Below are 11,020 nucleotides of genomic sequence, written 5' to 3' on the forward strand. Positions count from 1 at the left end.
AGGGACAAGGAATCGAACACGGGTCTTTTTGATGCGAAGCGAAGATGATGACCGATGCTCGTTGAGTGCACATCTCGATGTGAATTTAATCGAGTCAGGATGGACGACCTCTATAATCGACGGCAGTGACGCCTATGACCTTGTGCCAAGCCAAGAGGGAATAATCAACACGTACGCGTGTGTGTGACAAGGAAATAACCGTCAACTTTTTCTTTCCTCCGAATAACATCATTAATTTTTGAACGGACAGGAGAACACCTGGTGTCAAAAGTTTTTGTTCATACCTCAGTGTCGTTTTTCTTCTTCCAAGTAACGACAGCAATTTCCAGCTATGGAATGGATGGAAAGATTTTTCGCCGAATATAAACCGGTTCTACGCTGCCTTTCTTTCGTGATTTCGTTCAACCGACTCGATAATAAATGAACCATATTATCTCGGCAGTTGCGTATTTGGCTGTTGTATCAAACAATAGTTCTTTTTTTGATCAATTGTAGAACTTTTTATTTTTCTCAAACGCGGAAGAAAGAAATAATGCACTGGCAAAACAACACGAAACAAAAGTCTTTTTATTTTTATTTAGATAGAAAAAGAAAACTAATCGTTCATTCTGTGATTTCTTTTATTTTTTTCCCCGTCTCGTCGGCTGCTGCTTCACGGCTCATAAAACTTTGCAGCCGGGAATGTCGTCATTCCTCCTTTTCGATTTATTCATCCGGGCGTCAAGAATGTTTCTTTTTTTGAGAATCATAGATTTGTTTTCTTATTTTTTGTTTGTTGGCTGCTGCTGCTGGCACATCATCAGAAACCGGCTACGTCGCCACCTTTACGGTAGTCGGCGTTGGCGTAGAGGTGGCAACCGCCATCGTCGTCATCTTCTTCTTTTTCACCAGCAACGGAAATGCCGTAAACCGCCCCGCCCCTGGTGTCTTCTTCGCTCGTTCGGTGCCCTCGCCTAGACAATTCCTCCACCATTTCCTGTCAAATAGACACACACACAGCCAGAAAATCAATTTCGAATCCAATCGTGGCCCAAAACCAAATAAAACACTGCTGGAAATGTATATCAATGATTCCAGTTCCGTATCCCATAACGGGATATTATACACACGTATAGAACTCTGCGGTGGGTATTGTATAGCCATTTTCGTGATTGCTGCTGTACGGTTATCATTTAAAAAAAAAAGAATCTAGTACCTCTCTCCTTTATTCATACCTTGGGGAAACCCTTCTCATAATTGAGCGTCATGGGGATGAGCTGATGGTGAAACCTCGGGCTGTCGATGGCCTCCTTGATGTCCTCGCCCAACCACAAGTTACGAATCATGGCCTTTGATTTGATTTTTTATGATTTTCAAAATTGGCGGGTCAATTATTCTTTTTCAATCCAACGATTAGGTATAGTAAATAGTAAAAGGAATCGAATGGGAATATTACGTAAACGGTGGATGTGGTGATTCGAACGCCGCCGGCCGCTCCGATGACCAGGCGGATTTGACCGCTCGACGAGTCGACAACGATGGCCGGCGTCATCGAAGAGAGCGGACGTTTGCCCGGCTGGATCATGTTGGTCGGGCTGGGCGGCAGCCCGTAGAAATTGAACGTGCTGGACGGCGAGAAATCGGCCATTTCGTTGTTCAGGATGATGCCCGTCTGCGGAGAAGCGAATCCGGCGCCCAAACTAGGCGCGAAATTCAAATTTTAAAATTACATTTCCCAAAAATTCTATTAAATGTTTTTATTTAACTGCAAATTGATGGTCGAGGTGACGGCGACGGCCATTCCGTTTCCATCGACAACGGACACGTGAGACGTCCCGTTATCCTCCGGAGTGTGGGACACGGCCCCGTAGTATTCCGGATCGTCGAAAGTGACGGAATCTTGGATTTTCGAACGAGTTTCATCGACGAACGCGTCGGAAATCAACAATTCCGTCAACTGTCAAATTTTTGTTTTCCATTTCAAACATTTTTTTTTGTTTTTGGTTTTTGTTTTCAAAATTCAATTTAAAGATAAAGTCGATTAACTTTGTTTAACAAATAACCTGGTTGACCTCCGGATGGAATCTTGGATCTCCCAGCTTGGTGCGCTGAGCGAAGGCGTGTTTGAAGGCCTCGGCGATCCGGTGATGCGTCACTGGATGGTCGGATGACATTATTCCGTCGTCCGGCGACGAACTATTATTATCAAGGTGTCCAGGGTCCAACAGGCGCATAATGTAAGCTGTCAAGACGCCCGATCCGGGCGGAGGAGGCGAGTAAAGTGTCAAGTTGTTCTTCAACTTCACCTGGACGGGCTCCACCCACTGGACACTGTGGTCAGTCGACACGGACAGCCGCGAGATAATGTCACAAGTTTCAGCTTATCTCAAAAGCCAAAAAAAAAAAAAACGACAACGGCAACAACTCTCACCGGTATTGGCGAAGATCTTCCTTGGTCAGGATTCCACCGCGGAGCCGGACGTCGTCTATCAACATGTCGCCCAGGGTTCCATTGTAAAAGGCCTCCACTCCGTCCCGTCCGACTTGTTTCAGCGTTTCAGCCAGGGCGGGAAATTTGAACGTGTCCCCGAATTTCAAAACTTGGCCGCTCGTTGCGTCCACAAAGAACCTGGAAGTGAAGAATTTTAAAAAAAAAAACCAGAAATATTAGTAAGGGAATTATTCATAATTATTATTTCGGTCTAACCGCATCGAAGGTTCGTCCTGGATCGATTGAGCCTCGCGGCGCAGAACTTCGGCGAGGTGACGATTGACGGGCGCCCCGTTCTCGGCCAATTTGACGGCCGGCTGGACCAAACGAGACCAGGGCAATCGCCCGTATCGCTGATGGGCGGCCCAGTATCCGGCCAGCTCTCCCGGCACCGCAACAGCCAAACCACCTGATGAAAGGCGGATGCAGTTTTTAAAAGTTAATCATTCCGGCCTCGATTTTAAAAAAAGAAAATGGGAGAAAAATAATAAAAAAAAACCTTTTTTGGCTAATGACGGATCGGACTGGAACATGTCTTCCGTGGCGGCCAAGGGCGCCACTTCCCTGGCGTCCAGACAATGGGCCGTCCGAGTGACCGGGTCGTAGACTGTCATGTGGAATCCGCCGCCAATTCCGGCGCTTTGCGGATTAACGACAGCGTTGCAAAAGAGGGCGGCGATGGCGGCATCTACGGCATTGCCACCCTCCTCTAAAACGTCCCTGTCAAATTCAAAATTCAAATTAAAAAAAGAAAAGAAAAATGGAGAATGAAGGAAATGTAATTTGATGCGACTATAACATTGATTACCGTCCGGCATTAGAGCACTGGGCTCCATCCGAGCTGATGGCCGCCGTTTTGTATCTGCCCAATCGAGACGGTGTCGGAGCGGCGGAGGTGAACGCCAATTCGTATCCCGAACGCGATTCCATCCTTTTTGGTGTGAGTACAATTGGATCGGACGATGGGATTGTACTGTGGACAATCGAATTTGAAAATCAACCACCCGCCAAACGTCAATCGAGACGAATAACAAAATCCCCCCCCACCAAACAAAATACAAAACGGGAACAACAACACTCGTGGAAGAAAATGCAATGGGTTTTCACTTGTTGTCGAGTCGGCCGGCCTGAAGGCAGACCCATCGGCTTCTTGTTCCTCTTGAGGTCGAAAGACGAAGAAGAAGAAGAAGATGGAGCACTGGTGCCGCTGTCCGTCTTCTTCTTATTGCTTCCAGTCTGGACAAAATGCGAGCGACCCTTTTGACGTAATCTCTCCCGAGAAATTCGAAAAATAATTAATGGAATCAGACAGAGAAGTCAGAAGAAACTAGTTTTTTTTTGTCTTTCTCTTATTGACTCGAGGGGGGCGAGTATATAAATAAATCTACCAAATCTTGATTTAATTTTTGACTTTAGAGAATAAAGAAAAAAGGTGGCCAATCCGAAAAAAATGACTAAGCGACCACCATCCAGGAGATCCTGCGACTGTTTGAACTGTTTGGGGGTTGGAATCAAACGGAAACGGACGGCGACTTTTTGTCCAAGAGTCTCATCGGTCTGTTGGATGTTTTTTATCGCGCCCTTGAGATAAGATACGAAACCAAATCCCCTCGTCATGGCAATAATTACGTCATCCGAGAGAATTAGAAGAAAGCAAAAGTAAGCTGAGAACCTTAATAAAATAATAATAATAAAACAAAAACCAAAAACAAGGCAAAGCGTATACATGATGTAAATGATACGTAGCTCTTTTCTCCGCCAGGTTCAAACCGGATCGTCGAAAAAATAACAATAAAAAAATTCGTAGACAAAGCACGTGATTGTTTGTACTACTGCTATACGTAAATATTGAAGGCGACGACTATAGATACTCGTTTTCTTGAAAGCCCATTAGAAAATATCGAGGAGGGCACACACACAAGACCCTGGGACGGACCAGAGGTCCCCCCTCTGACTCGATTCCAGCGTCGAGATTAGATTGAATCTTTTTTTGACCAACGGAAAAAAAGAGCGTTGCTGTATAACCCGCTCATTAGCGAACGTCAAAGAATTTCAACGGTAGAGGGGACATGCTCATCATCATCATCACAGCGCATTATCGATCTTTACCGCATTCCTTTTGTGTTAGGGATTTTTATTTTTTCTTGAATGCTGGGCGCTTAATAGACCCCCTTCTAAGCCCCCCAGCTTTTTTTTTCTTAGGGACTCTTATATTTCTTATATTTCTTCTTCTTTCTTCCCCCATCCACCACCACCAACCACCGAAAGATGATTGTGATTGATTTGGAATGAGAGGCTTGTACTGTCCAGACGGGATGGCCTATACCCCGAGAGTAGTAGCCGACGACGAGAGAGAGGAATCAGACCGGTCCCACCTCATTAAGACTTCTTTGGCGTATGTACACATAATCACCTGGTGGCAAGGTCGGGTCATCTCTCTCACAGACACAAATAAACCAGCACGAACGATTCAACACACTCACAAATTCAAACTTGGATGATATGTGATTGCCAAGGTAATTTTCTTCTTCTTTTTTTTTTTATTTTTCGAATTGAAAAGAAAAGAAATCAAAATCATTCGATCAGCTGACTTGCGTGATCGTTAAGAAATATATACTATACAGCACAGGCAGCTGCTGGCTGAAAAATGATCCGCCCAACCGTGCGTATTTAGGGCCAGTGTAACAACAGCAACAACAACAACAACACGACAGCCAAGTTTTCTTTTATTTTTATTTTTTTTAATAATAAGAGATCCAGGCGTCAAGGCTGGAAGATATATATTCGCTTTGTTTGATAGTTACGGCATCAGCAGTCACGTCCCCCTTTTTTTCTTGGAATATTTATTTATTTACCTGTGTCTAAGATTTTAGACGTTCCTATCGTATAACATATATATTTCTTCTGCTTTTGTGTGTGTGTTTTGCTGCTGGCGCGCTTCTAATCACGATGCATAGATCTAATTTAATGCGAACTCGATAACCTCGACGGCGTTATTGTTTCCTGCTCCCTGGACTGATATTCTATTACACACAAATATTTTTTGTTGTTGTTGTTGTTTCTTTTGTGTCGCTCACGAAGTTGGCGCATCTATTCTAATGGCTCTTGTTCATGTTTTTATTCCCTGCCCGGCCTGATGTATTGTTACACAATGTTCGTTTACAGTTGCCTTTTTTTTCTTTTGACGCATAAATCCATTCCAGCAGCAGAGGAGGAATGCGCACATTAAAAAAACAACTACAACACGAAGGTGGTGTTTTTTTCCCCTTCCGTCTATTTGATTTGTTTCGTGATTGGGTTGAATCGACCCCCAGTCCGATCATCACCATCTAGCGCTCGCTCGTCCAACCATGAAAATTCTTCCGGCTCAGCAAAGTGCTGCAAAGAGTCCACCGCAGCCGCCAAGGACAAGAAATGCCGGCCCATTTTCGGAGATCCAACACAACGCCGGCCAATATTCGTGGAAATCAAATGGCAAAACAATGGGGTTCTCTCATTTCGTTCTGTGGTGAAAACACGAGAGAGAGAGAGAGAGAGAGAGAGCATTTCAACACGTCATTGATCGCCCATCAAAGGCAAACAAAAGAAAGTCGACGTTGAAATTTTGGGTTTTACCTTTTAGATTCTTTTTGGGCTTTTGTGTGTGTATTTTTGAAAAGAAAAGCAAAGTGTATTTTATTCAACATATATTCAGATTTTCTCTGCTGGCTGGCTGGCTGCTGCTGCTGCTGCCCTTTCGGGGAATATGGATAATAGTAATCAAACGCCAACATAATAATAATGAGAATAACTACGCGTATATACCGCCGGTTCATTCTCTCTCCCGGATGATGACTACCGCAGCTAGTTAACGGCAACAAAAGCGGTTTTAATTATTTCGTCCATAGTATTAACAAATGAAAATTTCACGAGAAAAACTATTGATGGATGAAATACCGATCGTTTTCACGCTCAGTGAGGGCGAGAGTATATACTATATCATTAACGACTATTACATTGTATTTGGGAAAAGAAAAGGAAGAAGATGCGGCTGTGTTATTTGATGTCATCCAACTCTTCTTTTGTTCGACAAAAGATTCGGTCCATCGGGTCCAAAGGACCTCGAGCTTTTAAATTCAAAAGCCTTTTGGGCTGGCTGGCTGGCGCTGGCTGGCTGTAGCTGTCGTCAGGATTATTTACTGTGTTGTTTGCAGGCGGATTACATTATTGACAGACAAATAGATAATATAGACGGCGAGGTAAATATCTGAAAAACGTCTTTTTTTTTATTAAAAATAGTCGTCGAGGACAGGGTCGATTCCGGCGACGTCGCCGCCCTTGCGGCTGTCCGCATTGGCGTAGATCAATCCGTCCGGCTCGACCGAAATGGCGTAAACGGCAGAGCGGAGGACCTTCTCCGTCACGTTGTGACCCCTTCGCCTCAAACTCTCCACAATATTCTGAAGCGAATGAATTGAATTAATTCAGTTATTAGAATTTTTGTTTTAAATTTTTCTCACCTTGGGGAAACCGGATTCGTATTGAAAGTTCATGGGAAGCAGTTGGTGATGGATGCGGTAACTGTCGATGGCTTCCTTGAGGTTCTCTCCGAACCACAAATTACGGACCAACGTCTGTCGGAAATAATTCATTTTAAAATTGAATTGAATAGAATCCATCGTCTATCTAATTTTTTTGGGTCAATTTACGTAGACGACGGAGGTGGTGATTCGTGTCCCGCCGGCCGCTCCGATGACCGAACGGACTTTTCCCGTCGACGAATCGACGACAATGGTGGGCGTCATGGACGACAGCGGCCGTTTGCCCGGCTTGATGAAATTGGCCGGACTTGGCGGCACTCCGAAAAAATTGGTGGTGTTGGGCGACGAGAAATCGTCCATCTCGTTATTCATAATGATGCCCGTCTGCTCCGAAATCCATCCAGCGCCGAAACTTCAAAAATTGAAAAGTCACGGTCGAGTTGGAAATTTCAAATTCCCGCTTCTTTTTTTCCAAAAGAAGAATAATCGTGTTATCTCTACTTACTAGGTGTTAACGGTTGTCGTGACCGAAACGGCCAATCCGTCTCGGTCCAGAACTGAAATGTGAGACGTTCCTTTGCTGTCGGGATTGTGGATGACCGCACCGTAGAACGCCGGATCGTTGGAAGTGAACGAGTCGTTGAATTTGTCAAAAGTCTCATCGGCGAAACTCTTTGACGCCAGCGTTTCCATCAACTATAATCATTAAAAAAAAAAAATGGTCAAAAATTCCGTGTGAAATCGTCAATAACAATTTTTTTTTAAATTCAGAATGTTTTAAAAACTGACGTGATCGACTTCTGGGACGAATTTCGGGTCGCCCAGTTTGGTGCGCTGGGCGAAGGCGTGCTTGAACGCTTCGGTGATTCGGTGGTAGGTGAGCGGATCGAGCGATGCTGGCAGATCTCGTTTTTCCGGCAGGCGACCGTCCAGCAAATTCATGACGTAGGCGACCAGGACGCCGGAACCGGGCGACGGCATGGAGTAGAGCGTCAGATTATCGCTAAGGTCGACCGAAACCGGCTCCATCCATTCCGTCCTGGGAATTCATTTCAATCGTGTAATAAATAATAAACGACCGGAGTTAAAACCAAATGAGAATCTCAAACCGGTAATGGAGGAGGTCGTCTTTGGTGAGGATTCCGCCTCTCCGCTGAGTATCCTCGACCACTTTGATGCCGACGGATCCCTTGTAAAAGATGTCGACTCCGTGCTCGGCTATGTCTTTCAAAGTCTTGGCCAGCGCGTGCATCTTCAACGTGTCGCCCAATCGGAGGACATTGCCGGTCGTTTCGTTCAGGAAAATCCTTTTAACAAATCACAATTTGAATTTCCCGCGTTCGAGTGGATTTTTTAAAATTATTATTACGATTAATTAATTACCACATAGAAGGTTCTGCCTTGATGGAAGCCGCTTTGATTTGCAAAGTGGCGGCCAAGTGGCTATTGACTTCGACTCCGTTCTCGGCCAGCAGGGCGGCCGGCAGGACTAAACGAGCCCAGGGCAATCGGCCGTACGCTTGATGGGCGTCCCAATAACCGGCCAATTCTCCCGGTACGGCGACGGCCAAACCGCCTATTAATAATCATAGAAAAAGAAAAAAATCCGTTGAGTTAATGACGAACGGGCGTGCGGAATCGACGGAATTTTATTTTTCTTCACCAATCTGGGACAGGAAAGCGTTACTGCTGTACATATTCTCAGTGGCGGCCAACGGGGCCGTCTCTCGGGCGTCCAGACATTTGGCCGTTTGAGTGGCAGGGTCGTAGATGGTCATGTGAAATCCGCCGCCAATTCCGGCGCTTTGCGGATTGACGACTCCGTTACAAAAGAGAGCGGCGATGGCTGCATCCATAGCGTTGCCGCCCTCGGTCATAATATCTCTAATAATATATAAATAATAAGCGGATTAAAAATAAAGTGGTTGGTAATAAAAGACGGGATTATCATTCCAAACCGTCCGATTTCCGAACAAGGTGCGCTGTCGGAACTGATGGCGGCCGTCCGATATTTGCCCAGTTTGGAAGGCGACGGAGGCGTGAAAATCGTCTTCTTCTTCTTGACCCCGTTGGCGTCGACGCCATCGCTCGGACTGCGACTGGAAACGGCCAGCGACAGGACCGATCCCAGCAGACATTCCGACGACTGGAAATGCTCCGCATCCTAATATACGCCGATTACATTCGCCCAATTGAATTGATCATCACGACATCATCAAATAATACAAAAGAATTCAAACGCTATTGATCGATTTCGAAACTGACCTGACTGTTGGATCCGAGATGGCGGTTCAAAACGGCCCAAATCTCATTGGCCAAATCGGTCTATAGCAAATTCAATGCAGCCAAACAATTTTCAATGGATCGTCAATATAACAGCGGATCGAATTGTTTGTTTACCTTGTTGACCAGCGAAAGGTTCACTCCAGGTAGACGGTTACCAATGTCCTCCACGTGAGTCCTGAGATTCCGAAGGTCGTTCCGGAGTAGTCTGACCTGTTAGTATTGAGCATAGAGAGAAAACGGGTGATGGATGATTCTATTTTTCTCCTGTCCATTACGAAAACGATGGCCCCCCTCCAAATAATACCTCGTGGATCAACAATTCCAAATCGGCCGTTGTTGATCCTCCCCTGGAATTGGGCCGTCCGTGGCAGTTGGGAATGGCGAGAATAAGAGCGACAGTGATAGCCAAAGGCCAGCAGCGACTCATTTTCACGTTTGGCGGTGCTGCTGCTGCTATGGGCCTATATAGAAATGATAGAACAAGCTTTTTGTGAAAAATGGGATGACGGGCCAACGGCTATCGGACCAAGAATGTTCAGCCCCTTTTCCACGGCCGTCTCCTTTATGCATTCCGGTTTTTTGTGTGTGTGCTGGATCTGCTGCGCTCTAGACATATACGTCGAGAACCTGCGCACACCAATTTTCCGATGGATGTGATGTGGATGATGCCCGCGCTCACTCAGCGGGGTGTTTGCCATGGTCAAACAAAACGGCCCGGAATTGTTGACACGAACAAGTAAGACGATCTTTTTTTCTTTTTCCCGCTGATGTCGATGTTTATTTTGGCCTCCTCCCGGTTGCCATCGAAGCTTCCGGATGGATGTTTCTCGAACATTCTTCCATCTTAAGTTGGTAGACGGTTTTCTCCCGTTTGTTTGCTCACTTGCAATCAAATATGGCGCCCACTGTTTACCTCTAGCACGTCCTCATTATATAATCACTTCTTTTTTTTTTCTTCTTCTTTTTCTGTAAGATGTTGGGGCGTGGCCCAGTCAAGCGCAGCGCAGAAAGAAAAAGAACCTTTCCCAACATTTTTTAGCAAGTTGGCAAGTATTTTCCTCCGGCATTCTGCCCATCCGGCAGCCAGTTCAGCAGCAGCAGCTAGCAACTACGGAAATGTGTCAATAGAAGCTGCTGCCTCGGCGATCAAACATTTCCCGGGTATAGATGTCGATGATTGAATGTTACCAACAAAGATGCAAATAGTCTAAACAGCAGTCGTCGGGCGGAATATGGCCAACTGCCCAGGTTGGCCGGCGCAATAAATAACCGCTAGGTATATATTTACAATATACATATTGTATAGTTTGCTATAGTCTTGTGTGTACGTGTGTGTGTGTTTGCGTGTTGATGTAATATATATTTCTAATCTGGGTTATTCCAATCTCCTGGCTCCGCTCTCTCTCTGCATGAGTCCATGATGATGCCGGCCCGGGCACGGTGAGCTGATGACCACGACGACCTCTAAAAAGCTTCTGATGGGTCCAGCGATACGGCCAATGGGTTCCATATTTAGCTGGTGGCAACGAACGTTGTTATGACGGAAATCTTTTCTCCGTTGCTGAGCGCAAAAATGAAAAAAAGTCCAACCGCCAGTTCTGGACGATTGCCAGTCCAACGGCAGTTGATTTCTCCGCCCGTCATCTTGCGATGTTGGCAATCGCTCGATAAAACGGGACTATAGCAGCTATGACAACACAATTATTGTAGACGCAGAGTACAAAGTATTACGTCGACGGAATAA

General features: G+C 45.5%; 2 protein-coding genes across 3 annotated transcripts; both read right to left on the bottom strand.

The window, feature by feature from the left end:
- Positions 1 to 786: 786 nt before the first annotated feature.
- LOC124190007 (scoloptoxin SSD14-like) lies at positions 787 to 3,988 on the bottom strand. 2 transcript variants are annotated; one of them, XM_046582520.1, is made up of 10 exons: positions 3,578 to 3,988; positions 3,279 to 3,443; positions 2,970 to 3,190; positions 2,687 to 2,879; positions 2,411 to 2,608; positions 2,043 to 2,310; positions 1,746 to 1,936; positions 1,436 to 1,679; positions 1,215 to 1,328; positions 787 to 976 (listed from the first exon to the last, which is right to left on the bottom strand). In XM_046582520.1, the coding sequence occupies exons 2-10, from the start codon at positions 3,398 to 3,400 to the stop codon at positions 800 to 802; spliced, it is 1,728 nt and encodes a 575-aa protein (XP_046438476.1). In that variant the 5' UTR covers positions 3,401 to 3,443; positions 3,578 to 3,988; the 3' UTR covers positions 787 to 799. The 2 variants fall into 2 exon arrangements, with proteins under 2 accessions (XP_046438476.1, XP_046438477.1); XM_046582521.1 differs by having other exon boundaries at positions 3,518 to 3,988.
- A 2,329-nt stretch (positions 3,989 to 6,317) lies between these two features.
- On the bottom strand, positions 6,318 to 9,854 carry LOC124191453 (glutathione hydrolase 1 proenzyme-like). Its single transcript, XM_046584668.1, has 12 exons — positions 9,581 to 9,854; positions 9,391 to 9,486; positions 9,256 to 9,315; positions 8,949 to 9,154; positions 8,654 to 8,874; positions 8,374 to 8,566; positions 8,100 to 8,297; positions 7,780 to 8,029; positions 7,496 to 7,686; positions 7,159 to 7,402; positions 6,970 to 7,083; positions 6,318 to 6,909 (listed from the first exon to the last, which is right to left on the bottom strand). The coding sequence occupies exons 1-12, from the start codon at positions 9,701 to 9,703 to the stop codon at positions 6,739 to 6,741; spliced, it is 2,067 nt and encodes a 688-aa protein (XP_046440624.1). The 5' UTR covers positions 9,704 to 9,854; the 3' UTR covers positions 6,318 to 6,738.
- Positions 9,855 to 11,020: the final 1,166 nt, after the last annotated feature.

This window comes from Daphnia pulex, chromosome 3, assembly GCF_021134715.1.
Source record: "Daphnia pulex isolate KAP4 chromosome 3, ASM2113471v1".
In the NCBI taxonomy this organism is placed as follows: domain Eukaryota; kingdom Metazoa; phylum Arthropoda; class Branchiopoda; order Diplostraca; family Daphniidae; genus Daphnia; species Daphnia pulex.